Source organism: Podarcis tiliguerta (genome assembly GCF_965153285.1).
Source record: "Podarcis tiliguerta genome assembly, chromosome: 13".
NCBI classification, from domain to species: domain Eukaryota; kingdom Metazoa; phylum Chordata; class Lepidosauria; order Squamata; family Lacertidae; genus Podarcis; species Podarcis tiliguerta.
Genome location: NC_139546.1, coordinates 23357387 through 23383679, shown reverse-complemented (window position 1 = coordinate 23383679; position 26293 = coordinate 23357387). Strand labels below are relative to the sequence as shown.

General features: G+C 42.8%; 1 protein-coding gene and 1 long non-coding RNA gene across 17 annotated transcripts in view; one reads left to right on the top strand and one right to left on the bottom strand.

The window, feature by feature from the left end:
- The window catches only part of ATP6V0A1 (ATPase H+ transporting V0 subunit a1), a 41622-nt gene extending 22798 nt beyond the window's left edge, over positions 1–18824 (bottom strand). For 4 of the 16 annotated variants that reach the window (XM_083408556.1, XM_083408566.1, XM_083408569.1 and 1 more), the window contains exons 1-10: positions 18521–18824; positions 15892–16053; positions 15123–15201; positions 14265–14362; positions 13393–13521; positions 6599–6702; positions 4884–5010; positions 2982–3064; positions 2744–2837; positions 384–596 (exon numbers count right to left, since the gene is read on the bottom strand). In XM_083408556.1, the coding sequence (XP_083264682.1) occupies positions 384–596; positions 2744–2837; positions 2982–3064; positions 4884–5010; positions 6599–6702; positions 13393–13521; positions 14265–14362; positions 15123–15201; positions 15892–16008 (1044 nt within the window). In that variant the 5' untranslated portion in view covers positions 16009–16053; positions 18521–18824. Of the gene's footprint in view, positions 1–383; positions 597–2743; positions 2838–2981; positions 3065–4883; positions 5011–6598; positions 6703–13392; positions 13522–14264; positions 14363–15122; positions 15202–15891; positions 16054–18307 lie in introns of all 16 variants that reach the window. The other 12 variants (XM_083408567.1, XM_083408559.1, XM_083408561.1 and 9 more) reach the window with 7 other exon arrangements.
- The window catches only part of LOC310662055, a 359048-nt gene that overhangs the window by 303054 nt on the left and 29701 nt on the right, over positions 1–26293 (top strand). The gene's annotated exons all lie outside the window — the stretch shown is intronic.

The window sequence follows — 26293 nt, the reverse complement described above, 5'->3', positions numbered from 1 at the left end:
AAAGGCCGTGTTTGTTTTCAAAGTCAGACAGATTTCAAATGAGTGCACTGTGCTCTTCTCCCATTTAGAGGGTGGAGACAAAAAGGGAAAGAGATAGATTGCCACTGAAATATCCATACAAATATCAGGGTTGGAGAAGAAGCATGTTTGTCAAGGCCAGAGCAGTACACGAAACTAGCCACGGCTATTATGCAGTCCTGTTTAGACTCAGGACACCTGTATCCAAAAACCAAGAGTCTTTTGGGGAAAGCAGCAGATTTTGCTTCCAAGACCAATGGGATTCCCCCCATGTTTTGCCTATAAAGATGCTTTCACTGGAAGTGTGCACCAGCAGTGTTTTCAGGGCATAGCAGTAGAGCCAGAGTGGTATGAATTGTACTTACCGTGCCCCGCCTGAGGGCGAACTGGATGGAGTCAAGGTCAGCAACGGGACACCAGACTTCAGCAATGAGACATTTCTGGGTCACATCGATGTTGCAGAGGTTCAAGGTGTGGTAGATGGCCTTCATCTTGCGCACCTTTATGAACCAGACACGGACGTTCTTGGCAGCAGCCTGCAGGACCCTCTGCCGGTGATCCTCCGTTTGGTTCAACACCTGAAGGGAAAGAGGGACCGTGTCACATAAGGCCAGGCTCAAGAGATGCTGAACTGCATTCCCACACTGTCTAATTCTGAGAGTTCTGCTGTAACAGAAGATACAGTAAGCCTGGAACAAAGACTGTGGTTGTGCATACTACAGATTTTGCATCCAGAAAACAGGGAATTACGTGCTCCAATTAAAATAAATGCAATTACCCATAGTCTTCATGTGCAATGTTTGTTCTGCTTTGCATTAACCAAGGAAAGAAGAGGCTCAAATGGGGCGTTTATCATTCTCTACCCTATCATCTATGGAAATTTTACTTAGCCCACTCTACCTTGAGACTTCACATATTTTCAGATCCTATTTTTGCAGCCATACAGGCTACAAACTTTATATCTTCCCTCCCCCCGCCACCCCCGGATGTTTTTTGTTGTGCAGCAGACAACCATGTCCATGCCCCCATGGTACAATCCCACAAATCACTTCCAGCCCAAGAACAACAAGATGTTTAGCTGAAGGCAGAGGGAGGGTATGATAACTACGCAGTGGTGAGGAAAACTGAAAAACGGGGGTGGACAGGACCACCCCTGCTCACAAGCTCTGCAATTCCAACCCTGTTGTTGCAGTTACATATGCTACGTATCCCACAGCATCCCTGCCGAGTATGCCAAAAGAACAAATTGCTTGCATTCCCAGTAAGAGAATGTTCACCCCTGCCCCACCTCTGCTGGCATTTGGTAGGAAAAATGCAGCATGGGCGGGGGGGGAGAGACTGCGTGGGGAGTTTCTCAACTTTGGCAGATTTCTTGTGTAAAAGACCAGATTGCTTCAAAACTTTACATCTGAAAATGACTATATAGACAGAATAAGTCTATTAAAAAGACTAAAACAATATAACCACTCTGGAAGCTATAGCAAGGCCAACTTCTGACAGTACCCAAAAACCAACAAATGACCACAATTAGTGCTTTACAGGGGGCTAAACAGAGCTGCATTTGTTACCTCCACAAGAAGTGCAGCCCATTGCCTCAGGGCAATGGTGAGCCCAACGTACTATGCCAGTACGTACTATGTCAGGATCTTCAGTAGGGCCTTTGCTAAAGAAAAATATGTCGAGGCAGAAGAGGGGCTCCGCAAGACTAGGATATCTCAGGTTAAGTTAGCTCCTTGAATTGGGCCAAGAAGCTAGCCAGCCGAGTTAATAGCAATGCAAAATACCCAGTAAGCAGATGGCTTGGCATTCTTCGAAGGTTACTTTCTGAAACCATCCAGAGAAACCAAAAGCAACTCAAGGCTGGCATTGAACGCCCACTAGAAGCTCCAAATCAAGTAATGAGATGTGGTAGCTTACAGTGCCAAAAACCTCCAAGGTCTAAGAGAATCAGCAAGTAGAAATTCGCCCTGCCAATTCCCAGGAGGGGATAGTCTACAAAGGCTACCAAAGTTGCATATCCAGCCAGGGAAGCAGATTGAAATAAAGGATCTCTCATTCAGGGAAGCTGAGTCAGGTGTCACAGGGTACACTGGAAAAGTATTGGGACCAGGTTACCTAAAGGACCTTCTTCATCCACATGATCTTGCCTGTGTATTGAGATCAAGTAGGTTGGGCAGGCACACAATAGCATTTTCAGTGGCTGCACCTCTATGCATTTTTTACCCACTAAGATAGGTATTAACGTTTTTATGCAGGATTTTTAAAAACCATCTAGACCACCTTGATTTTTTTCTGTTGGTGGTATTACAGTGCTGAAATTGAAATTATTTTGAATCATGTATACTATTACCTGGAACTCCTTAAATAGTTGTTTTTATTTTACCTATTTTTATTATTGTTTACCATTGTAAGCAGCCTTGTGAGGGTGTTTACCCTGAGATATGGCCTAAAAATACTTCATTAAGAAAATAGTTATAGCCTTAGGAGGGAGTGGGTTTGGACCAGAACCAACACCTGATTCGAGGGACACCTGGCAGTTAGCTTTCACAGCCAAATTATCTGTCCACTTAGATCAATGAACACCACACCCCCTATTCGAGTATATAATTGAAGATAAACTTCCCTGAGGGTAGCAAACCAACCACAACAGAGAACAATTCAGAGCTCAGGAGGAGCACCAAGGGGGAAAAAACCTGATCATTCCCCACCCCTGCATCATTCATACCATCTGAAGGTCATCGATCCTGGTGTTGACTCCAGCAGCCATTTCCTTCCTTTCCTGTGGAGTTTCTGGACAGGGGTAGAGAGAAGCCCGGAATCTGAAAGGCACACAGTCTGCTTCAGTGACAAAGTGACAACACAGCTAATATGATGGAGTGCTCACCACTTGAAAGCCAGCTCTACATGAATTTCGAATGAGCTGCTTGAACTCCAAGAACCTCCCGTATTTCCAACTTGCTTACCCTTCACAGATCTTCTTGACTCGGTTTTTCAGCTGGTCACCTTGGAAGAAAATAATGAACACCGACTTGTGCACATAGTCCCCCTAGAAGAGAGAGGGGGAAGCCAATGCAGAGAGAAGCCTTCAAAAAACAGCGGAATAAGCTTCTGGGGTTAGGCCTTCAAAACCTTTAACACTAATATGGAGCCATTTCCTGGGTCTCAACTACACACGCACACACACCCAGCAGCCTGCCAACATCTGTAGCATTAGGGAGCCTTTCAAAATGTATCCTTTTCCACCTCAGACCCTGCAAGGTTCTCATACGTGTTCCAGGAAGAGGCTACTAAGTAAACTCATTGTGCTTTTGCAAAATAATTGAGGGGGGCAGGGGAGGAGGAGAAGCAGAGATTAATAACCCTATCTAATTAAGTTTGGCTGGTATAAAGAGGAACTGCAATGTAACCAGAGAACCCAGGCAGATAAGCCTAGCAGCTGAACAAGGACGTGATCTGCAGTAAACAAGCAGAAGGAAAAGGAGTGAATGGAAAGGAACTGATGTATGCGGTGGACTTTAGAGTCCAAACCCTTGAACTCTCCGGGGAGGCCAGCAGTGCATTCTTCAGGCAGCTGGCTGGGCTCAGATAGCGACTCCCCCCCCCTTCCTGCATTTGTTCAAGAACAAGACACCGGGCTACCTCCATTAGGAAACTTTTGTGCAGCCTTGATGAGAATAGGGGCATTGGGTGGGTGCAACCTTGTTGTCCATTACACTTTCCTCTGCTAAGGATGAAGGCAGCTGATTGCTATGATTCCGACTGCCTTCTCTAAGACAAAGACATTCTGAATCCTAAGCTGGGACTGTGCTTTAAAAATATATATCCCACCCCACAAACAGCTGGTTTCTGCAGCATATACAGACATGCAAATGAAGGAAAAATGAAAAGATTTGCTTATCTTGGACATTAGTAGACAGGTGGTAGGGACAAAATAAACCTTGACTAGGGGCTTCAAACTGTCTTGTGGGGGGAAGAGAGACCTCTTTTCTGCCTCTCACGCACCCATCTGAACTTTTCACAAATCATAATTTCACCTTCATTATAACTGGTATTTGGTTTCTCAAACAAGACACCCAAGAGTCAAGCCTGCCTGGAAGCATTTCCCAAGACTTAGGGTAACCCCTGAGCCCAAACTCTAGAGTAGCTGGCATTATTCAAGCTCCATACTACTTACTACCTTTAATAATAATAATAATAATAATAATAATAATAATAATTTTTTATTTCTACTCCACCATCTGGCTGGGTACCATTATTTGCCCTCACCACTAACGCTGTTGATACCGTTAGTTGTTTAAGTTAACAAAAGCAGGTCCATGTGTGTCATTTAACAGTGTGTTTCAGGATCCGTTTTGTTTACATTTTAAAACATGTGACAAATTTAATTATTACAGCACACCTACATTAGAATATGCAAACATGTACTTAAATCAAGTCCATCCAATATTTAGAGAGCATTTGGTTTTTGAGCTCATTCATCTAGCTTAATGTTCTTCTTTAGTAGACTAAAACCATAAATAGCCAAAACTTCAACTGAGAATATCTTTTCAAGGATATTGACTTAAAACTCTTTTGAGGATGTATTTGAGGGTACTGAGATAAAAGGTAACTTCTATAAGTGAATTGTTAAGCTGTCAAAAGAGAAGACCACTTTAAAAATTTCACGATCTTACACCTCCACATAATGAGGGCATTATCAAATGGCTTCAAAGCAAGCAGGAAGTTGTATTTCAGATCCAATTAAAATATGATTTCCCCCTGATCCACAACAGAAGTCAAGCTTTTGTTAAGAAGAACACACTGTAAGAAGTTAGGCTGCAAGCTTTCATCTCGACAGCCCACAGCTGCAAAAGCAGCCCTTATACCGTCACAGGGTCCTCCAGCGGATTTTCAATTTCAGCCTGACGCAAGAAGACATTTCCACGACACACCCTCCACAGCATCCGCTCAAAGGTAGGGATCCGCTCACGATTGATCACACCAGCCACAAATCTGAACACAATGGAAGTCACACAAAAATAAAAGAAATTAGTACGCATTCAGCAATGTTCTGTTCAGTGCAGGGCCTGGAAGAAACACAGACAGATACTGTAAAGGCAACAGAAAGCAAGAGAGGGACCCAACATGAACGGTTTGGTGAATGTGAAAGGGAAACAAGCCACTGTCTATGCAATTTTAGTAAAAAAAAAGAAGGTGGTAGGATTCAAACTCTGTTTCTTCCAGCATTAAGAACTACCTGACTTTTAGAAAACATCTGAAGGCAGCCCTGTTTAGGGAAGTTTTTAATGCTTGATTCTATTTTTAATATTCTGTTGGGAGCATTATTATTATTATTATTATTATTATTAAGCCACTTTAGCTCTTTTGTGCTGTGCCTATAGAAAGGCTTGACACACTGTGGCTAAGGAAGCAGAACTATGGTTTGGCATGACATATAAACTGGTAACCCTTGTTTCACAATTGACCAGCAAAGCAGGATGGGGAACCGTGCTTTGAGGTGGATTTGCGAATCATGATTTGCGATGTGGTGTCTGAATTGACCAGCTATAGGTTACAGTCTACTCCCAAAGACTGCTACACCAAGGAGAGAGGCATAATCTTATGGCACTGAGTGTTGAGACAAAGGAAAAACAAAAGCAGCCAAGCACTCTACACACCACATAGTATACCTGCTGTATGTTCGGAACCTCAAACCATTATGGGTTCTAGATAGTTAGTTCAAAGCGTGATTGGCATTAACATCTGAATTAAGGCAAAAATTAGCAAATGTTATAGAAATAAGAAATAAAAAGCTACATTCTCAAGGGGCTGGAAATTTGCTGCAGGACACTATTTGTTAAAATGGTCCATATAACACAATTCGTTCTTCAGCAATTATATAAAAAAAACTAAGCTGCACCACAGAAAATAAAGCAAGTGAATATCAAGTACAATACTACATGAAATCAAACATGAGAATGGAAGCTGAACAAAATTCATGCAGACAGAAAAACACACAGGATTGTCATTTTGCCTGAATTTTGTATGCTAATATAAGGACAAATTCAGTAGATCTTTAACTGAAAATATTTCCATGTCAGCCTTTCAGAATCTGAACAAAATCCACTACTGTGTAAATCTAGAACTCTGCTTATCAATTGTTGGTGCACATAAAAGGCATCCATAGCAGCTGTCAAGGCTATCTAAATATCAAAGCAGCACTACAAGGAGATAGAGTGGAGAGTGAAAACTGATAAGCTACAGAAATTCTATATTATCTGCCCAGCCTGGGGCCAATATTTATTCGGTTCTTTACATTTCCAAAAACACAAAAGTGGAACTGCTGTCAGTTAACTGCTTTTCTGTCAACAATCTGGCACGAGATGCATCCTGTTCAATCAGATCTAGTACTGAGCAACTTAATTCAGATTCCGCTAAATAATATTAACACCAAGAAATAGCTTGCTCTCCTCCAAGGAATCAAGAATAGTACGGAAGAATACAAACCCAAGTCCTACGGCCTTAACCAATCATGCCTGACGTGCAGAAGAGATCCTATAGAACACAACCGACGCTGCTGAAAAGTGAAAGTTGCACTTACCCTAATCGTAGCGGGGTTCCTCTTCCCAGTTCACTCGGCTCCAGCAGAGACGAAGACTCCTCCAACAGGTCGGGATCCGCCATCTGCTGATGATGCAATTCAGCCTGAATTCACAAATCAATTAACATCTAATGAAACTAGTTAGTGGCATGCAGGGGGATGAGGAACCAGGAGATGGATGGAGAGAAGCAAAGAAATACCAAAGGAGGAAAAAATGAAAGAAGAGAAGGCTCTAGGTGGATGTGAAGAAAAGGTGAGCAAGGCATCTCCACAAAGCCCACAGAGGGAGAGCGACATGATGCTTGCGAAACACAGACCTTCCAAGCTGGACATAAAAACTGCAAGTTAAGCTCCAAAGAAATATGTTGGGAAACGGGCAATCCCTCATTCAAGCCTCTACAGACTTTTGAAAAAGGAGTCCCCCCCTTTAAATGCCACCATGCAACCACTATGCAGCTGCTCTGTACTCTAGTGTATGCTATCAGCCTCAGCAAAGATGCTCCAGGCTCAATAGAGAGAAGCAAACATGTACATAGAAGTTGGAAGAAAGGCAAGAGATTGTCTGGCCAAGAACTGGATAATATATACCAGCTTCCTCAAACTTGGGGTTCCAGCTCTTGTTGGACTACAGTTCCCATCACCCTAGCTAGCAGGACCAGTGGTCGTGGATGATGGGAGTTGTAGTCCAACTGGAGACTCAAGTTTGGGAAACACTGCTATATACACAGGGCTATGTATACTGTGAACCTTAGGGAGAAGATAACAAAATATCAAAATTCTGCCATAAATTAAACCATATTCTACACTAAACAAAGTTAGGTGTCATTGGTTATGATTAAGCAAACTAAAGTGCTTACCTACTTGTAATTTATTCTGCTTCTGTTACTAACAGGGAATAGCAAGAGTTATGTAAGGCACTGAAGCTCAGTCCTGGGAAGCCTCCCAGCTTCTATTCCATTTTCTGTGATTTCAGCAGGTATTTCCTATGTATTTTTCCTGCCTAGTTTCACGACCAGAGGGGTCTAAACCTTTGCTTGACTTACTTACTTACTTACTAAAATGTATACACTGCTTGATTGGAAAAAGAAACCTCAAAGTGGTTTGCGAAAGATGAAACAGTAAAATCAAGAAAAATTTAAACCCTACTTTAAAACATACAAAAGTTTAAAGTAATAAAAAAGATTTAAGATTGCTTTAAGAAATATGTGGATTTTAGGGTGCTTATACCCAACACCAGGGCCTAAACATTTGAACCAGAATTCTGCAAGCTGAATCAGAACTTAGGCAAATCATCATAATATTCTATTATGAATGATTTATTATGAAATGTGATTGCTCTGTCCAATTTATTCTGCTTTTGCTAGCTGTACGTGGCAAAGAACATGGAGGACCCAGTGACAAATAATAGAAATCTCATTAGCAATCCTCACTGGCTTCCGAGATTTCAGCAGGGTTCGCCCACACACTTCCAAGAATACTCTGCCATAATGGCTAGAAAAGGGCTTTTATTATTTCTTTTTATTTCAATATGTTCAAGAAGCCCGGTTCTGAAGTTACAGCATAATCTTGTCTTATACCAAGTACTGTGCTTGTACAGAACATACACAGCCCCAATTTATTTGACCAGATTGACCTTGCAGAAAGATCTGAAGAGGAACAAGATAATTTTATATCCCCCAAATGCAAATAACTTGCTACTTATGCACCTTGGGTGAACCCCACAAAAGGGACTTTTGACACCCTTTCCCCCCAGCATGCTTTATTTCAAACAAAGCATGCATGACTTAGAACATTTGTACGCATTTGTTTATTATTTAATTTCTTTTATGAATTGTTTCCTCTAAAACATCTTTTTAGCTCTTCATCTTTTTAGCCGGAATTCACGACTTAATCATTTCCCCCTCTAACTTGCTGGCTGAGACTTAATGGAAACTTAACTTGCGCAAGCGCTCATGATATAGCTCAGGAAGGATGTTGATGCTACACCCTCAGAGGCAGCATTAACATGACAAAACAGTCAAAATCATTTCCACCTTGACACAGCCCATACGGTAAAGAAAACACTCGGAGAAAAGAAGCAGATGTAGCTTTAAAATAAGACATCACCTTTCAACATGCATGCAAGGGGCTCCTGCAAATGAGGGGCATGAGAATCCGAAGACACACATATCAGACCAAGCAACTGGCCATGAGAACAGACCACAGTCCAGCAGCACAGGCAGACTGATTTGCTATTCAGAATACAAAGGGGCTCCTAAAATATCCCTGAAATTGTAAAAAGCACAAGCTTTCGGCAACAGGGTAATAAGGTGGGAGCGTGCTGAAATATGCTCCCCTGGTCTTCCAATTCCTTCTCTGATCTATAGCAGGGATGTTGAACTTGTGACCTCTCCCGATGATATTGGATGACAACTCTCATCATCCATGCCCATTGACCATGCTGACTTGGGCTGATGAGAGTCCAACAGCATCTGAAGGGCCACAGGTTCCCCATCCAATCCAGTGTTACAATACTTCAAGGAGGAGAGGACAGAGAGTGAAGAAAGAGCAGTGAGTGGAGGGATCCCCCGTTCCCCATCCTTTGGACCTCCTAGAAAACTCAACAAACTTGATGCACCTGAAACTGGGTTGTGGAGAGGACAGCTGAATGGGTCACAGCTGTGGGCAGCCTGAGGAAGTACTATCCACCTTGGCTCTGCCCATTAAGAGTCTAGAGTGAGAGACTAGGGTGATATCTTCCCCTATCTATTTCATTCTACATGTAGCAAAACAGATGTGTAGGTAAGTCCCGTGTAAGAAATGCATAGGCAGGATTCACATGATATCCTGGCAGAAAGAAGTATCATGCGAACCAGCCTTAATTCTTCCATTTTCATCTCTCCTATTCATGATACCGTTTCACAAAAGATAATTTGCTTTCAAGGCCTCTTTGCTCCCTCCTAAATCTCCCCTCGTTGTGCCTACCACCATGCTGAAGTCCCCTGCCTGACTGTTCAAGGAATGCAACAAAGAAAGCAGGAAATAAAATGCCAGCACACTCTATAAAACACAGCTCCTCCAACATACGTACATGGAGAACACAAATGGCTGGGGGTTTTTTAAAGCGAAAGATCTTGAACTGCATTTGAAAGTACAAAAATGTTTATTTCTATTGTACAAGTCCTCAAATTATGTTACAGGGAGCCTCCCTGTGCGATGGAGGGAAAATGGAAGTCAGCAAGGGGCAGGGAGGTAGAGACTTGCTTCAAACCTTGTGCCACTTCTGCCATCAACTCAATGACAATGTCTTAGCTTTCGTTTGTTGTTTGGGAGGGCCAAGCTCAGGCCCAGTGATAGTTCCTGCTAAAGAGGATTGAAATGTATCAGCATCTCTTATACCAACAAGCAGCAACCATCCCACAACTTGAAGAAGAAAGGCCCCAATCAGAAAGCTTTCCTACAAGAGAATCTTTTTATGGCATTTTATGTTTTATTGTACTTGCATATTACTTTTACACCACCTTAGTATTTTCTTTAATATGAGAGGCACTCTATAAATACTTTAGCTGTTGTCCAGGGTGTGCAGCTCAAGGTCTTCCTGCAATGGATATACAAAACATCACACACACACACACACACACACACACAAAAAAAAGCCCTTGAGCGAATGACAAGAGTAAACACAGTTACAGTTTTCACAGTCCGCAACAATTGCAGCAGGGACCACCAAAAGGAGGAACAGATGACAGATGGAGAATGAGAACTAAGGACTGAAGATGATGACAGAAAAGAAAGAATCTAGAGGAAAGAGATGGAAACTGCATGCCATTAACCATTACTTTTCCAGTCTTCTTCCAGTCTACTCTGGGGCACTTATGGTTAATAGATCCAGAGATATTTCTCCAGTTCTTACTGTTCTTCACAAAGCAAAAATATGAAGACCGAGAAAAGAATCACCATTTTAGCAGAATCAAAACCATTGCGTACTTTTTCATAGGCAAGAAATGGCTACGCTGGCATTGTGGTCCCATTCGTTAATTGTCGGGCCCCATCTTCCCTCCTGCAGCTCCCACAACTGAATTCAGGGTCCACAGATCAAAGACTTGCCTTGCAAACCATTTCTTGCTGTCAAGTTATGAATATTTCACAAACTCCCCCAAAGTTATACAAAGTCTTCAAATGTTGAACTGCAGCAGCAAGTTTCTCAGTGGTTTAGGGGGAAAAAAGATGATTGAGCAACAGCTCTGTTGTGCCACCTTAAAAACCGCTCCCTAAATTTGAATCACTGACAGGACCATCATCTATTTATGTGAAGCTCTTTCAAAGAACAAACATGAAGCAACTCATGACTCTGAGGAAACTACATTTCAGTGGAAAGTTACACAGTACAGTACATACTATTCACCGTGGCCTGCTTAGTCTAAACAGTTGCTCAGATGGGTCCCCAATCCTAAAAACATTAAAAAGAGACTTTGTAGAGGCAACTGCACCATTCAGCAAGCACTACTATTCATTATACCCTGTTTAGATTTTGAAGCTGAAAAGCAGTGAAGGCCTAGATCTCTTAAGAAGCAGAAGACATGGCCAAACCTGTGTCTGGAATGTACCACTTCAGACCACAGGTGATGGGATGTTCCACCACACAAAATATCCTTTATGCAGAAAATAGGCATGCTGCTTAGAAGGGATTGTTATTTTATATGAAGAAGCACACCATCATGTGATCCTGCTGTAAATGTTCACATTTACGCTTCGTATTTAGTGCAAGTAAGCACTTGGAAGAACTTCAACTCCAGCAATGCCCAAGTAGGAAAATTTGGAAAAAACATTTGCTGGATAATGTACTGAAAACAAAAGTTCAGCTGTGGTAAAAGGCAAAAATCAAAATCATCACGTAACTGACCTAAACTCAATGTTAGGTAGCTGGTGTTGTGCGGTCCAACATAAGGTTGCTCTTCAGCAGGTATGATACTTAAGTTGGCCATACAACAACACAAAGCTCAACATTTACACACATAGATGCAGGTTGCCGAGCCAAAGTAAAATTAACCAGCACTTGTTGCGCAAAGATTGGATGCTTCCCCAAACACTACATGTTCAAGTGTTTTTCCACAACTGTGAAGGGTCAGGAACTTCATTTTTATTTCAAAGGCGGAAGTTGAGAACATATCCACTTAATCCTAGCTGCCACATTTCTAAGTGCTCCAGCTGCTTCAAATATTTCTTGAGGACCGTTTGAGCACTGCACCTCATACGGAACAAGCTGTCCATGCAGCCCCCTGCCTTAGTGCTAGGTAGATGGTTAATAGCAAAGGATCATATCAGAAACATTAGAAAGGCCCTATCAGCATGGTCAGCAATTAATTTTTACCAGAGGCCACATTTGTAATTAAGCTAGGTTATGGCCATCGATGCTCCTGAGAAAATAGCAAATTTTTGCTTATATATTTGCTTATCCTGTGCAATTTACTCTCAACATTCTGAGATTTCACCAGACACTGCTTTCAATCCTACCTTGGCACCCTTAACAGGCACTCAGTTTAAAATATACACAAGCCAAGATTCTCAGGATGCTGAATGTCACATCCAATACCAAATTCCACACTTAGATGGCAGCTGCAAAACCCAAAGCACAACTCATGTGTGTGTATGTGTCCAGGAGGCACCACCCCAACCGACCACAGCTTACAAACTGTTTTTCAACATTTGAAGACAAGGAGCTTAGACCCATTATTGATCATATTCCCCAAGCAGCCACATTATCACCCACAAAGCAAGAGCAGAGGCAGCAAAAAACTTGTCATTGTTTTTCAAAGAAGGAAAGCAAGATCCCATTTTGTTTACCTAACAAATCCATTTTTCTCTGAGTGTTGAATTAGAGGGAGGGTAGCACTACTGGACCACAGGTTTCAGGCCTCTACCAGGGCTCCAACTATCCAAGTTGAACATGACATATCATGGTCTGTTGCAAAAAGCCTCTTAATTGAGTCAATAACTCTACCATCTTGGGAACATAAATCTAAACATGTTCAGTGCCATCATATCACCACCTGGAAGCACAGACTTTTTTAAAGCATTTGTTTGGATTTGCTAGTGACATTCTTTTAATGATGTGTCAAAAATAGTTGCTGATCCAGATTTTTTAACTTCTGCCACCTTCTCTACTACCCTTCCTAAATGACTAACAGGACTAGAAAAATCCAAGCCAACTGGCTGCCCAGGTGCCTAGAAATCTGAAGGGCATGAGCAGCAAGTCTGAAACCCATCAGGGACTCCCAGCCTGATACCTAGGTACAGCTCAGATTGTGGAAAGCTCTTGGTGACCTGCTCTGACATTGTGCTATTCAAAAGAGGGAGACAGATCACTGTGCATCCATACTTTTCTTTCTTGTCTAGCTAGCAGAAATGAGGCTGGAAGTATCCTAGCATCCAGTTTTCCTTATTACTGAAACTTTGATCCTAGCAACTGGGAATCTGGATAGGTGCTCTGCTTTCCAAGCCCTTTTCCATCATGCCCCCAGGAATCTTTTGGGGGTTCTACATGATCAAAGGTTTATACACCATTCTGACAGGTGTCAGAGGAATATTTTACCTAGACATGAACACTTAGCAATTGCACATAATGTAAGCTATGGGGTGGCTAGCTCGTATGTTTGCATGAATGATGGAAAACAACTTGTAGAAGTTTCTTGAAATCAAGGGGAGGCACTGCTGCCCAAAACTGCAACTTAAACAAGCGTTCTCAAGAAGAAAAGTGGAAGGTTGTGATGAGCTGGCCCAGCTGCATAAGAAGCAAAAACATCCGATATTCTGACCTCATCAAAAAACTGCTGAGTTTTGCGCAGTATAAATTTTAATTCCGTCAGCTCCAGGAAGTTCCTTTTCAGGGCTTCCTGGTTGGTATTAATCTCTTTGAGCTCATTTTCAATCTTCTCAAAGTTTGCCTGCAGAAAAAAGAGAAGTAAGGAGAAAGTGAGTTGATTATTAGCTGTCAACATGCTGTAGTAGACGCATCTTTTCCTCGATGTATAAACTGTCAGTTCCTTTAATCTCTCTATAGCCAAATTCAAATCCTATGCTATAACAGAGATAATCTTCTACATTAAAGAACTATTATTTTTAGCTTTAACAGCCAGAGATGCCCTTGAACAAATTATATAAATCAGTAAACTGTATAACTATATAAATCACTAAACTGTCATTGGCTGATGCATTTATGATTCCCTTTATTGGAAAACTAGAGACCTATAAAAGCTGGGCTCCCATCAAGGCTGTTTGGATGATTGCTTATGCAGTCATGGACAAGTGCTGGAGCAAAACACTTTATTCCCTCACCCCCTATTGTGCACCACCTTCAGAACAAAGACCGTGGCTAGTACTAAACCAGTGTTCTTTGTTAATGTCTGGACTAAGGAACTCTGGCTGAACCATGGTTAACAAACCAGGAGAATATGTCAGGGTATTGGGGGTTGGACTCGATGGCCCTTGTGGTCTCTTCCAACTCTATGATTCTATGATTATATTCCGCCAGACTTTTCTGTAAAACTATTCAGCATCCAGTTCCAGCTATTTCTTCTGCAATCTGATTTTCCCACTCAATATTCACTTTTCACAGCCCTGTATCAAGAAAAATAAGCCTTGCAAAACCCCAAGGTGCTATGATTTTACAAGCCACAGTGTTATTTACCTCCAAATCAATCATGTCTCGGGGGAACGGCACCTCTGGATTTTCGCCGGTGTCTGTGATGGGAATGTTGGCCTTCTTAATCTCCTTTTCCACAAACCCTAAAAAGGGGGAGAACTGTAATGAGGGGATGATTTAAGAAGAGCATGTAATATCATATACGTGAGAGAAGGCCTCACGGATCTGCATACCTCCCTTGTGCAACTGATTATCTGATGCCCCATTCCACCAGACCACACAAACACCTCCACTATGAACATCTCTTCTCATTTAAATAATCTACAAAATGATAGTTTAAAAACCACAGGTCAATGAAAGTAGATTACTACCATATATTTTGTTCTGATTTCATGGTAGTAGAATGGATGCAGCATGCCTTAATAAATAACAATTGCATGAGGACTAAATAATCACGTCACTCTCCCCAGACCTATACTAAGGAATTTTGACCTTATGGGTTCATTTCCACACAACAAGGACATCTTATACTTTTGCTAGCTGCTATTGGAATCTTTTCCTTCTATTTTATCTGTTATGCTGCTAACGATCATGTCACGTTGTATATCATATTCTCGTGGTTTGGATCCTGTTCTAATTTCTGCAACAATGTACAATATGCAGATTATTTAGCATAGCCACAGAAATCTGGGGAGAGGTTTAAAGGATCCCAGACTGATTTAGCCCCATCAGCCTATGCCAGGCAAACTCGGCCCTCCAGATGTTTTGGGAGTACAACTCCCATCATCCCTAGCTAACAGGAACAGTGGTGAGGGATGATGGGAATTGTAGTCCCAAAATGTCCAGAGGGCCAAGTTTGCCTATGCCTGGCCTATGCACATGCAAGAGAAAGCAATGACATACTAAGTTTCCTGTCCATCTCTTCACACCTCCGGACTTCATTGACAAATTTACGCTGGAACACATTCACATCAGGGTTTAGCTGTCAATAAGAACAAAACATAATTTCTATCACATGTGTGCAGTGACTGAAAACCAGTTGCTGCCCATCTCCAAACCCTTCTGTACCATTAACTATATTGGTGTGATGTCACAGAAAGCTCATGAACATTTTAACTGTTCAAAGAGAAAATGCAAAGGATTGCTACCTGATCAATAAAAGATCTATAAAGAGCCCATTTGTTAGTTCCACCACCCTCAGAGGATCAGAGAGCAGTGGCAGCCCAGGAGAAAGCATTCTCTGCAGCAGCCCCTTTGTTATAGAATTACCCATCTACAGTGGTGAACCTGGCACCTTTACTGTATGATTTTTGTTGTATGCTACAGACGTACCTCTTTCACCTGGCCTTTGACACTTGAGATATTTTCAGGACCCATCCTATTCTTGCGATTGCAATTTGTTTCACACTGTTTCTAATAATTTATTTTTAAATTGCTGTAACCTGTACTAGGACCTTATGATGAAGGCAAGCATGAAATTTAATACTTGATCATTGTAGGGCACGGAACAATCACTCACAACAAAAGGCAGCAACATCGATAGTTAATACCTTCAAAGAATCTAAAGATGCTTCAGTTATATCCTAGTATGGGGGAAGAAAGCCTTGAGCATAGGTAACAGTTGTCACAAACAGCAACAGAATGGTGTGGACCAACAGGGCCAGATACATACATCTCGAAACTGGACCTTCCCAAGTTCTCCCAGTTCACTGACACAGCAATACGCTGCTTCAGACTGAAGGAAAAGTTGCGCAAGGGTCATTTCTTCACTCCGGAAGAGCTCCCCCATAGTGAGAGAGAAGAGCCAGACAAACTAGGGTGAGAATCCTTTTGCCTTTAAGAGAAAGAAAAAGGAGGATAAATGTAAGACTCACCAGAAAGGTATCAATTCTGTTATGTACCTTTTGGGGTACATGGAAGGCATATATTGTAGATTAATTTATATCTCTCTCTCAAGGAGATTGAAAACTAGGACTGGAACACCTCAAACTGAATTAAGAGAAGAGCATAAAAATTCTGAAAATATTATTTAAGAACTGTAAAAAAGGAAAGCCTATTCCATGGTGTCTCATTTTTATGCGCCACACACAACTAACCCCTACTTTGCAGCACTCAAAGAATGCTGTTGCCTCTGAATTTCACCTCTCAGTTCCAGCTAATGCTTCATGACCAGCTGCCCATCATGTGGCACCTCTGCAAGCTGCTGCCCCAGAAACACAAGCAGCAGCCTATCAGCTGACAGCCATCTCCAGGGAAAAACTGTTACACAGCACTGCAGCAGATTTAGCTGGTCGCATAGGGATTCAGAGCTTATTTTCACTAAGGGATGGGAGAACATCCGGATGTCATAGTCCACAGAGATTATCCAGTGAAAGTAAAGTCTGGTTGGTTTTGCAGTCTCCTCAGTCATGCTGATAAAACAGAAAGTGAACCACTAATGTCAGGCTTGAGACATAAGAAATGCCACATCAGAATGATATGGGCCTAATCAGAGTCCAGAAATATTTCAACTTATTAACATATAAATGCAGATTTTTTAAAAAAAAAGTGAATCATTTTTTTTGTTCTGCTTGGAAAGTCTTTTTCAAACAGCTGAGGCAAAACACTATGTAGAGATTTATCCAGTCCATACTTTTGTATTGTTGCTACTGATGCTGTAAGTATTTAATGCATCAATGATTGGAATGGTGTTGCTACTGTCCACTTGGTTTTTGATCAGTGGGCAAAAGAGAGAGGTACTTGGGAAATACATGTGAAAATATAGCTTGCTATAATATAGTTCAGAGCTTCCCAAACTGTGTGTCGGTTGCAGTGTGTAGGTGTGTTGCACAAACAGTCCCCACACTCCAACCAGGGCTGGAAAGGGGTTAGTTTAATCTCCAGTTTGCTAGTAAAACTGAATTACTGTGTTGTGAAATGATGCATTTCTAAAAAGTGTGTCACCAACATGAAAAGTTTTGAAAGCTCTGACATAATTAATTCAATGAAAATAACACACAGACGTTACTTCTCACTGATGGCTGAGCAGCAAGAGTTAAAAAGCAACACACATTATCCATGCTGAATGCTAACAATTACTGAGACTAGGAGCCTTTCCAAAAAATAAACTACAAATTAACTCTGGCATCTTACTCCAATAAGCCACTCAACAAGAGATGGGGGCATTGCAAGGGCACCACAGCAGCAGTATGACTGAACTTTGAGCTTATCTGCCCAAATGCCTGACAAATTTGTAAGACCCAACTCCAAGAAAAGTTGCAATTATTATTTTATACAAGCTAAGGTGCAGCAACCGAATCAAATGTCATGCTCGATCACACGCTTTCACGTCAGAAGAATAACATCAATGCATTAATAAAGTTAGTAAGTGCTGGATGACAGGAATCTAAAGAATCCTTAAGGCTAGAATCCCCATTTCAATTTATTGTCTCTTGAGCTCCCCCACCTCAGTTTTTTTTAAAGTGAAGTACTGTACATTCTTTCCCCTTTGCAGAACTCTCCATGAAGGAGAAGGAACCCTCTCCATTCTTGTAACTGACTTTAATGCATCTACTTGCTGTGTGCTAGAGGCCCATGTTCACTCAACCCCATCAAAACTGGGGCAATTTCTCTTTATTTCACCCCCTTGGCAAGCAGGAATGTGCCTTCCATCTTCTTATACCTAACACAAAGGCAGGAAGCTGCTGTCACCCCACATTACAACATGAACAGCAACCCCCATCCCTCCCCAAAGAGGGAACAGATAACAAACAGCAGGAGACATCTACTTCTCAGAAACAAATGGGTTAGCAAGTGGCTCCTCCATCACCATCCCATCGTCTTATCCATCCAGCGCCGCCTGCCCACAAGAAGGCAACGCCCCAGGTATCAACCCCAACATGAAACCGGCCTCCTCCCCACACTCTTAAACGTCCCCACAGGTGCTAGAGAGATCCCTCTCCTCCTTCTCCTCCTCTCCAAAGGCACCCATGGGAGAAACCAGCTCGCCCCCTGGGAGGCCCCTGAAACCCAATGACACCCCCACACATTCAAATATAATATCTTCTGCTTCCCCCTCCCACCAGGGGACCTTGGATTAGGCGACCTACCCGCCTAAATTGACCCACCGACGCAGCCAGGCTGCCCCTTGTCTCCCCTCACTGGCTCTAAGCCGAGTATCACGCGCCCACAACCGCAGAGGACAGGGCAGACCCTTCCCCTCCTCCACTAGGCCCCGCGTTCTCCCATGACGCATTGCGTTGCTTCCCCGTATTAACCGCCTTTCAACGCCCCCTGCCCCGCCGCGCCGCCTCCCCCCGCACCTTGAAAAGGGCTTCGCCGCCGCAGACCTTTAAACGCCGCACCAAAAACAAGCCGCAGGACCTGCTCCGGCAAAGCGGCAACCAACCCACCCCCCACCAGCATCCGCTGATGACGCCACTGCGTAGGTGCGCGGCGCCCGCCTTCCCTTCTTCCGCCCGGCCGGGTGGCGTTGCTTAGCAACAGGGCCCGCGCCGGCGTGGTGCGTTCGGGCAAGGTTCGCTGGATTGCCTGCCTTAAGTGGCCGCCATTTTGGCGACCGCTTTCGTAAGTCGCGGCGGCGGCGTGCCATGGCCGGTGACGTCACGCCCTGCGTTTTTTGTGATCGTGGCGGTTGAAAGGGTTCGCCTCAGAAAATGGTTTCTTTACACACACACACCCCCCCCCGCTCCAGTGACTGATGTATCTAAAAGAGCTGTTCGACAGTGGAACAGACTCCCACGAGAGATGGACACACTCCTTCCTTCATGGGAGGTTTTAAAGCAGATGTTGGATGGCTGTCTGTCATGTATGATCTAGTTGAGATTCCTGCATTGCAGGGAGTCAGACTTGCAGGATCCTTCCCAACTCTACAATCCTATGATTTTCATTGATTCATAATTATCAGGGCTGTTACCTGATAAGAGATTAGTTGTACTGAGTTTCAGCTGATTAATTAGAGATCCAAGCTGTGTGTGTGTGTGTGTTTTAACTAAGTGACCAATTCACTAAACATTGCCGTCCCACTAAATTCTTTATAGCGTAAAGAAAAGTAGGCAAGTCACGAAAACGTGCATCATTGTAAATCGCACTGGGGCTCTGAGGTGGGGGGAAAAGCAGGATGCGTAAGAACTTGAAAGGGCACGGGAAAATGACTGCCAAAATGTTTAGGGAGATCTGGGGTAATTTCCCTGTGAGGAAAAGCTACAATGTTCGGGAGCTTTTTCGGTTTAGAAATAGCAGATTAGAAGGGTGGCTTATGCTGTGGAGAAAGTGTTCAGGGAGAAAATCTCCTCATACTAGAATGTAGAGTTTAACAACAGAATCCAATGAAACAGAGCGGTGGGAGCTTCAGGACAGAGAAAGGCACACTTCTTGACCGCAAGGTATAGTGATTGCTGCTGAGTTGGGTGGTTTTAAAGGGGGGACTGGACAAGATAAGGCTATACATTGCCTACTAGTCATGATGGCTATATTGCTCCCAGAATTGGAGGCAGTGTTCCACTAAACACCAGTTACTGGGAAGAATTCATATCCTTGTTGATTTCCCATAGGCAGGGCCAGCCCACTCATGAGGCAAGGTGACCACCTCATGTAGCAGGATTCACTGGAGCAGCAGATCCCACTGTTGATCTTTCCCACCCCTCCTTCCTGCCCTTCTTCTTTATATGGCCCTTCTTCCCACACTCCTTCCTTGGCAGGGAAGGGGGTGCCATTGTGGGATCTGCCTTGGGTGCCAAAATGTATTGAGTCAGCCATGCCCATAGGTATACAGTGGTTCCTTGGTTCTCAAATGGCTTAGTTGTCAAACAACAGCTCCCCAACACCGCAAACCCGGAATTAAGTGTTCCAGTTTGCAAATGTTTTTCGGAAGCTGAACATCCGCTTGAGTGCAGGAAGCTCCTGCAGCCAATCGGAAGTCACACCTTGGTTTTGAAACGGTTTCGGGAGTCGAACCGACTCCCAGAATGGATTAAGTTCGAGAACCAAGGTACCACTGTATTGGTAGTTTTACGATAAGCGAAGAGAGCAATAAACATGATAAAGTGTTTGGTCTGCTGCAGCAAGTATCTTCCTAATGATAAGTTTAGCTCCGTCTCTTGATGCTGTACAGTTCAGGTTATAATTCCACCCCCCACCCCCATTTTGCCACCATTTTCCTCCAGTCTTATCAATCGTTTGGCATCAAAAGGAGGCCATGTCCTTCTCCTGGTGAGTCCGTACAGGCTGAAATAATATTTATATAGCATGGCTTAGATGCAAAGCCATTGCACAATCATCTGGTTAGTCTCCTTCATGAAATCTCATGTTTCCTGTGGGGAATTGGGTAACACAGGCCTTGTTAAGGTGCAGGACAGAAGTCCCCCCAGGAGAAACTATGGAAGTTGTAAAAGTGAGGGAAGTCCACTGAGACGGAATGCAATACTGTGGTACCTCGGGTTACATACGCTTCAGGTTACATACGCTTCAGGTTACAGACTCCGCTAACCCAGAAATAGTGCTTCAGGTTAAGAATTTTGCTTCAGGATGAGAACAGAAATTGTGCTCCAGCAGTGCGGCAGCAACAGGAGGCCCCATTAGCTAAAGTGGTGCTTCAGGTTAGGAACAGTTTCAGGTTAAGTACGGACCTCCAGAACGAATTAAGTACTTAACCCGAGGTACCACTGTACAGAAAGGAACAAAGTATCACTTAATTTTCTGTGCATTTGGAGATGCCTGAAGACCTGTAGGCAAAAGGACTTATTTGTGCTGTGAGTAGAATTTATTTTTATTACTCTTTTTGTCCTCATGATTACTTTTGTTCATTGGGGGCACTGTGCCTAACAGCAGTATATTGAGGAGAAATTAGTAGGTGCAGCTTCCTGCACCTCCAGCCCTTCCTCGTGAGCAAAGTTTTATAGGTTGAATTTCTGCCTGTCATGTACCTGTTAAGAGTATAGAGTTTCTGTCAAGGAAAAGCTTTAAATGTTTTTTTTTTGGTATCTTAGATTTTTATCCAACTGATTACCAGCGGAGTTTAGGGCAATAATGTGCACTGTGTGTGTGTTTCTCCCCAAGCCTGTGAAATAGGTTAGGTTGAAAGTATTACGAGGTCAAGATTACTCAATGAGCTTTGAGGTTTAGCAGACTTTAAACCCAATTCTCTCCAGACCTAGTTGTATACTTACTACACTATAACCATTGGAGAGGGAAGATTTATTTATTTTTGTAATGCTTGCACATTAAGGCATAAACATCTAAAGTTCTCATCCAACAGTGTTTTGTGGTGTGTGTTTTTTTGTAAAAATACTGCAGCCTTCTAATCAGCAATTAGACTTCTAGAGCTTTTTGTAAACATTCTGTACTTTGACAAACATTTTAAAGTCCATACATCTTCCTCATGCAGTGGCTCACGTCCAAAACAGCACAAAACTTTAAAAGTTTTGGAGCATCTCTGAAGCAGATGTCATATGAGTAATATGGGCAAATGCCCTTGCTTTGCTCCTGCTTGAAATAGAGACTTTTCATGCACAACTGACTCATCACTCTCAAACACTGGAAACATTTGTTTTTCCTTTGCTCAGGCGTGCCTTGGGAAATATTTTTCTATAAAATGGTCTGCTATTTTCAACATATGGCAAAAAAAAACACCCCAAGCAAACAGGAGGGGCCATTGTTTCCACTTTATGAACGATGTGTGGGATAACGTGATAAAAATGAAATTGTTCACTTGAGGGTGGGGAATGCTGGTCGATTGACTGCCAGCAAATCTCCTGCGTTGTTAAGAATGCTCTTGGGTATGGAAGCCGCTCTCCTGGCTCAGGCAGGTTTTAATTGGGGTTTCCGAGGACTGAATTTGAGACTGCCTGCTTGCAAATGCAACTGAAGTACCCATGAGCTGTGGTCAGGAGGTTGGAGAATGCTGCTGAGTTCTCTGGGTACACGAACATAGCGACTGAATTTCTAATGTATTCCTCTGCATGCTTGATGAAAGCATTGTGATGGAAAAAACAAAGGCATGCAGACTATGCTGCTCCCTACATCTCCACCCCTGAATAAGAATAATCCAGGAAGTTTTGCCAAATGCACCTTGCAAAATGTTGGTGTGTTTGTGCGCATGCTTTTCTGTTTGTCTCCAATGTCATGCCAGTCAGGCAATCTTTATTTGTATACAACCATAGGTCATTAAAAAGCAACGCTTGAATTAGACAACCAGCAACAGAGATATATAAATAACCTTCCTAAAAATATTTATGCGTTATTCTACGGTTCAAGAAAACAGGGCATCATTGTTAGAAATATGAACAGATTTGCCAAAGAGCAGCAAAATGATCAGCTTATATTCAGTGACCTTGCTCACATTCGTATTGCAAGAGATGTGACAATCTGGGGGGAAATGGTGGTGGTAGGGGTTTGTTCTATTGTTTCTGGGCCTCCACATCTCGAGGCCTGGCTACTCAAATAATGCCAATTTATAGGTAACTGATTTGTCTAGTTCTGATACCAAAAACAACTTTTTTAAAGCTTCCTTTAATCTAGGTGTACTTTTTAATGATCTACCTGTATGATTTTATCCAGTAATGGATATAAATGTGGAAGGATAATAATTCAGGGATAGAGCCCATGTTTCGCATTCAGAAGGTTCTAGAGTCGGTCCCTGGCATTTTCAGGTAGGGCTGTCCCTTCCAATTAGTGCAAACAATATTGAGCTAGATGGATCAATAAACTTACTCCATATTAGGCAGTATTCTCTGTTCACAAAGGATATATGGAACAATGTTCACCTAAACTGTAGTTAGGCCATGTACACATAACTGCTGATTGATTAAGGCTTGAGAATCTTCTATCAAGATGTCCCACTGCTTGAAATCACAATTGCATGAGAACAGAAAACCGCCTAGTATTAATACATGAAACTACCTTTACTGAATGATTTTATGCAAGCAGATAATACCATTTGGCAAAGCAAATAGTTTGAATGGTTCTCAGTTTTAAACAGGAGCATTTAACAGAAGGATTTTATTTTCTTAGCACTTTGGTCCACAGTTTTCTACACCTCAGGAGACAATCGTACTCCAAAATTAATGCTGTTGGAGTTCAATCTATTTCTTGAAATGCTGACAACTGCAGCATATGAAAGCTGTTTATGTCAACTTCAAGCAAGTAAACGTTCCACTGAGAATTTGAGGGAGGGGGTAATTATCTGGCAATTTCTGTAATTGCAGCCAATAAAGAATGAATTCCAGGCTTTCCTCCATTCTCAGTACAGCAGCTGGTACACTGCCTGGTAAACATAAGAGTTGTTGGAAATTTATTTTGGATTACGTCTAGAGTACATAGATTCTGTAGACGCAACATCTGTAGCATATATATAATTGGAACTGTAGTCGATCTCAGAAATCTCAATACTTGAGAGCACCAAATTTATTCAATTTCTTTTTGAAAAAGCCAGATGCCATGTAAGCAAACCAGCAAGCCCAAATAAAAGCTCAAATTTCTCTCCTGTCAAATGACTGCACACCATATGATTCCCTCAGGCCTCATCATTGCCATCCCCATGCAGGGCACCAGATTTCAGGGCACTAGATAGTTGAGGAGGCATTGGATCAGGCATAGGCAAACTCCGGCCCTCCAGATGTTTGGGACTACAATTCCCATCATCCTTGACGACTGGTCCTGTTAGCTAGGGATGATGGGAATTGTAGTCCCAAAAATCTGGAGGGCCGGAGTTTGCCCATGCCTGCATAGGATGCACAAAGGAAAAGCACTCTATACGTGATCAGAAGCTCTTCCGTCTTAGTTATGTTTTGGAAAGTATTTTTTCCTTGTGAGAGGGTGCAGGAGAAGAGTGCATACTTGGAGCTACTCAATCCTACATGCCAGAATATTTATAAAGAAAAGGTCACAAGTATTCAGCAGTTACGACTTGTACAGTAGTTACATTTTCTGTGGGGGAGTGGGAGAGTTGGCATGGAGTTCTGTAAAACTTCAAGGACCTAGAGGCAGTAATTTCTGCAAATAGCATAACTTCCTCTGACTTTAGTTACCATTCCAAAGTGTGTGTGGGTCTTTGGTCAGATGCCAGCCATAGGTGAGGTGCATCATTCTGCTGAGATGTGCAGCAGAAACAGTGATTCTGAAGTTCTTTGCTTTGAACATGGTGCCTCGGGTGTTTTGTCCAGATTTAAAATCAAATGAGGCTGTGTTGAGATATTCCCCAGTAGGGTTGTTCTCACCATTGTGGTAGCCAGAGGACTGACCCATGCTAGGGTTTGTTGACAGCAGCAGTTCATTCTCTCTGATATCTGTTGTGGAGCTGGGATGCGGACCTGGAGGCAGATGTGCAGTGGGTAGGTGCTTGCTGTATTGTACTTATGCTGTCCTATGCTACACTCACTGTGCACATAGCAGTTTAAATAAGGGAACCCAGCAAGCTTCATAGCAGCTGACTAAGGATGTGAACTTTGGATTCCCCACATCTGAGCCCTATTCTGTGACACTGCACAGCCACCAGCTCTCACATTTTGTTGTCTCCTAAGGAGAGGCTAAGGTGCAGAACACCAAGATACGTGGACAGGGCAAAAAAACACCCAGCTTTATCAGACTCACTTGCAAAACAGCTAATACAGCGGTACCTCGGGTTAAGTACTTAATTCGTTCCGGAGGTCCGTACTTAACCCGAAACTGTTCTTAACCTGAAGCACCACTTTAGTTAATGGGGCCTCCTGCCGCCGCCGCGCTGCTAGAACCAGATTTCTGTTCTTATCCTGAACCAAAGTTCTTAACCTGAAGCACTATTTCTCGGTTAGCAGAGTGTGTAACCTGAAGCATATGTAACCTGTACAGTGGTACCTCGGGTTAAGTACTTAATTCGTTACGGAGGTCTGTTCTTAACCTGAAACTGTCTTAACCTGAAGCACCACTTTAGCTAATGGGGCCTCCTGCTGCTGCCGCACCACCGGAGCACAATTTCTGTTCTCATCCTGAAGCAAAGTTCTTAACCCAAGGTACTATTTATGGGTTAGCGGAGTCTGTAACCTGAAGCGTATGTAACCTGAGGTATCACTGTATTGTTATTTTGCTTCACACTGGGAGACTATTGCTGTATATGCTAGAAGATAGGTTTTTCGCCATGAAAGGGCCTACCCCTTTCTTGATTATTTGGAACAGACATTGGTATTTTCTTCCCTTTGGTGATACCACAGAAAGGTAAAATTAGAAGCTGATGCCAGGAAGATGTCGCCCTTTCATCAAGCCTATCACATGTGCCTACTGCTGTTCCTTTTTAAAAAAATAATTACTTTGCTGATATATTTTTATTATTTTATTTTATGCCCCTTCGGAGGATTTTCTCAAAAGGCAAACTGTCTCAAACTTTATGGAACAAAGGTTGTTTATGAGTGTAATTAATACATAATAATCTATATTTAAAAATAAAAACAGGGCTTGCTGCCTTCATTGACTGCACCAGAAAACAGCCAGAATCGTTCTCAGATAGGCCCTTTGCATCGGATTCACAATCTGTATTTGATTTTTAACACTGCAGAATATGGCAACTGTTGCTTATGGGCATGGGTAGGCAAACTAAGGCCTGGGGGCCAGATCCGGCCCAATCGCCTTCTAAATCTGGCCCGCAGACGGTCCGGGAATCAGCGTGTTTTTACATGTGTGCTTTTATCTAAAATGCATCTCTGGGTTATTTGTGGGGCATAGGAATTCGTTCATTCCCCCCCCCCCCAAAAAAATATAGTCCAGCCCCCCCACAAGTTCTGAGGGAGAGTGGACTGGCCCCCTGCTGAAAAAGTTTGCTGACCCCTGCTTATGGGCATGGTTGCCACCTGCAGCAGATAGTGTGCTCATGATCTTCCCTTGCCTACTCCCTCCGCATTATTTACCAAATAACTCTCCTTTTAATTCAGATTGGGTTTCTGAAGTGCATCTGAGCTGAATGTGCCTGCTCTTGCGATTACATCTCTGCAGTATAAATGTGCTCACTAACACAGCCAGTTGCGCTTGGTGAGTGATCCAAGCCACACGTGCCCTAAACTGTCACTCTGTGACTTTAAAAGGAAACGCTCAACTTTGTGCAGGTCTGG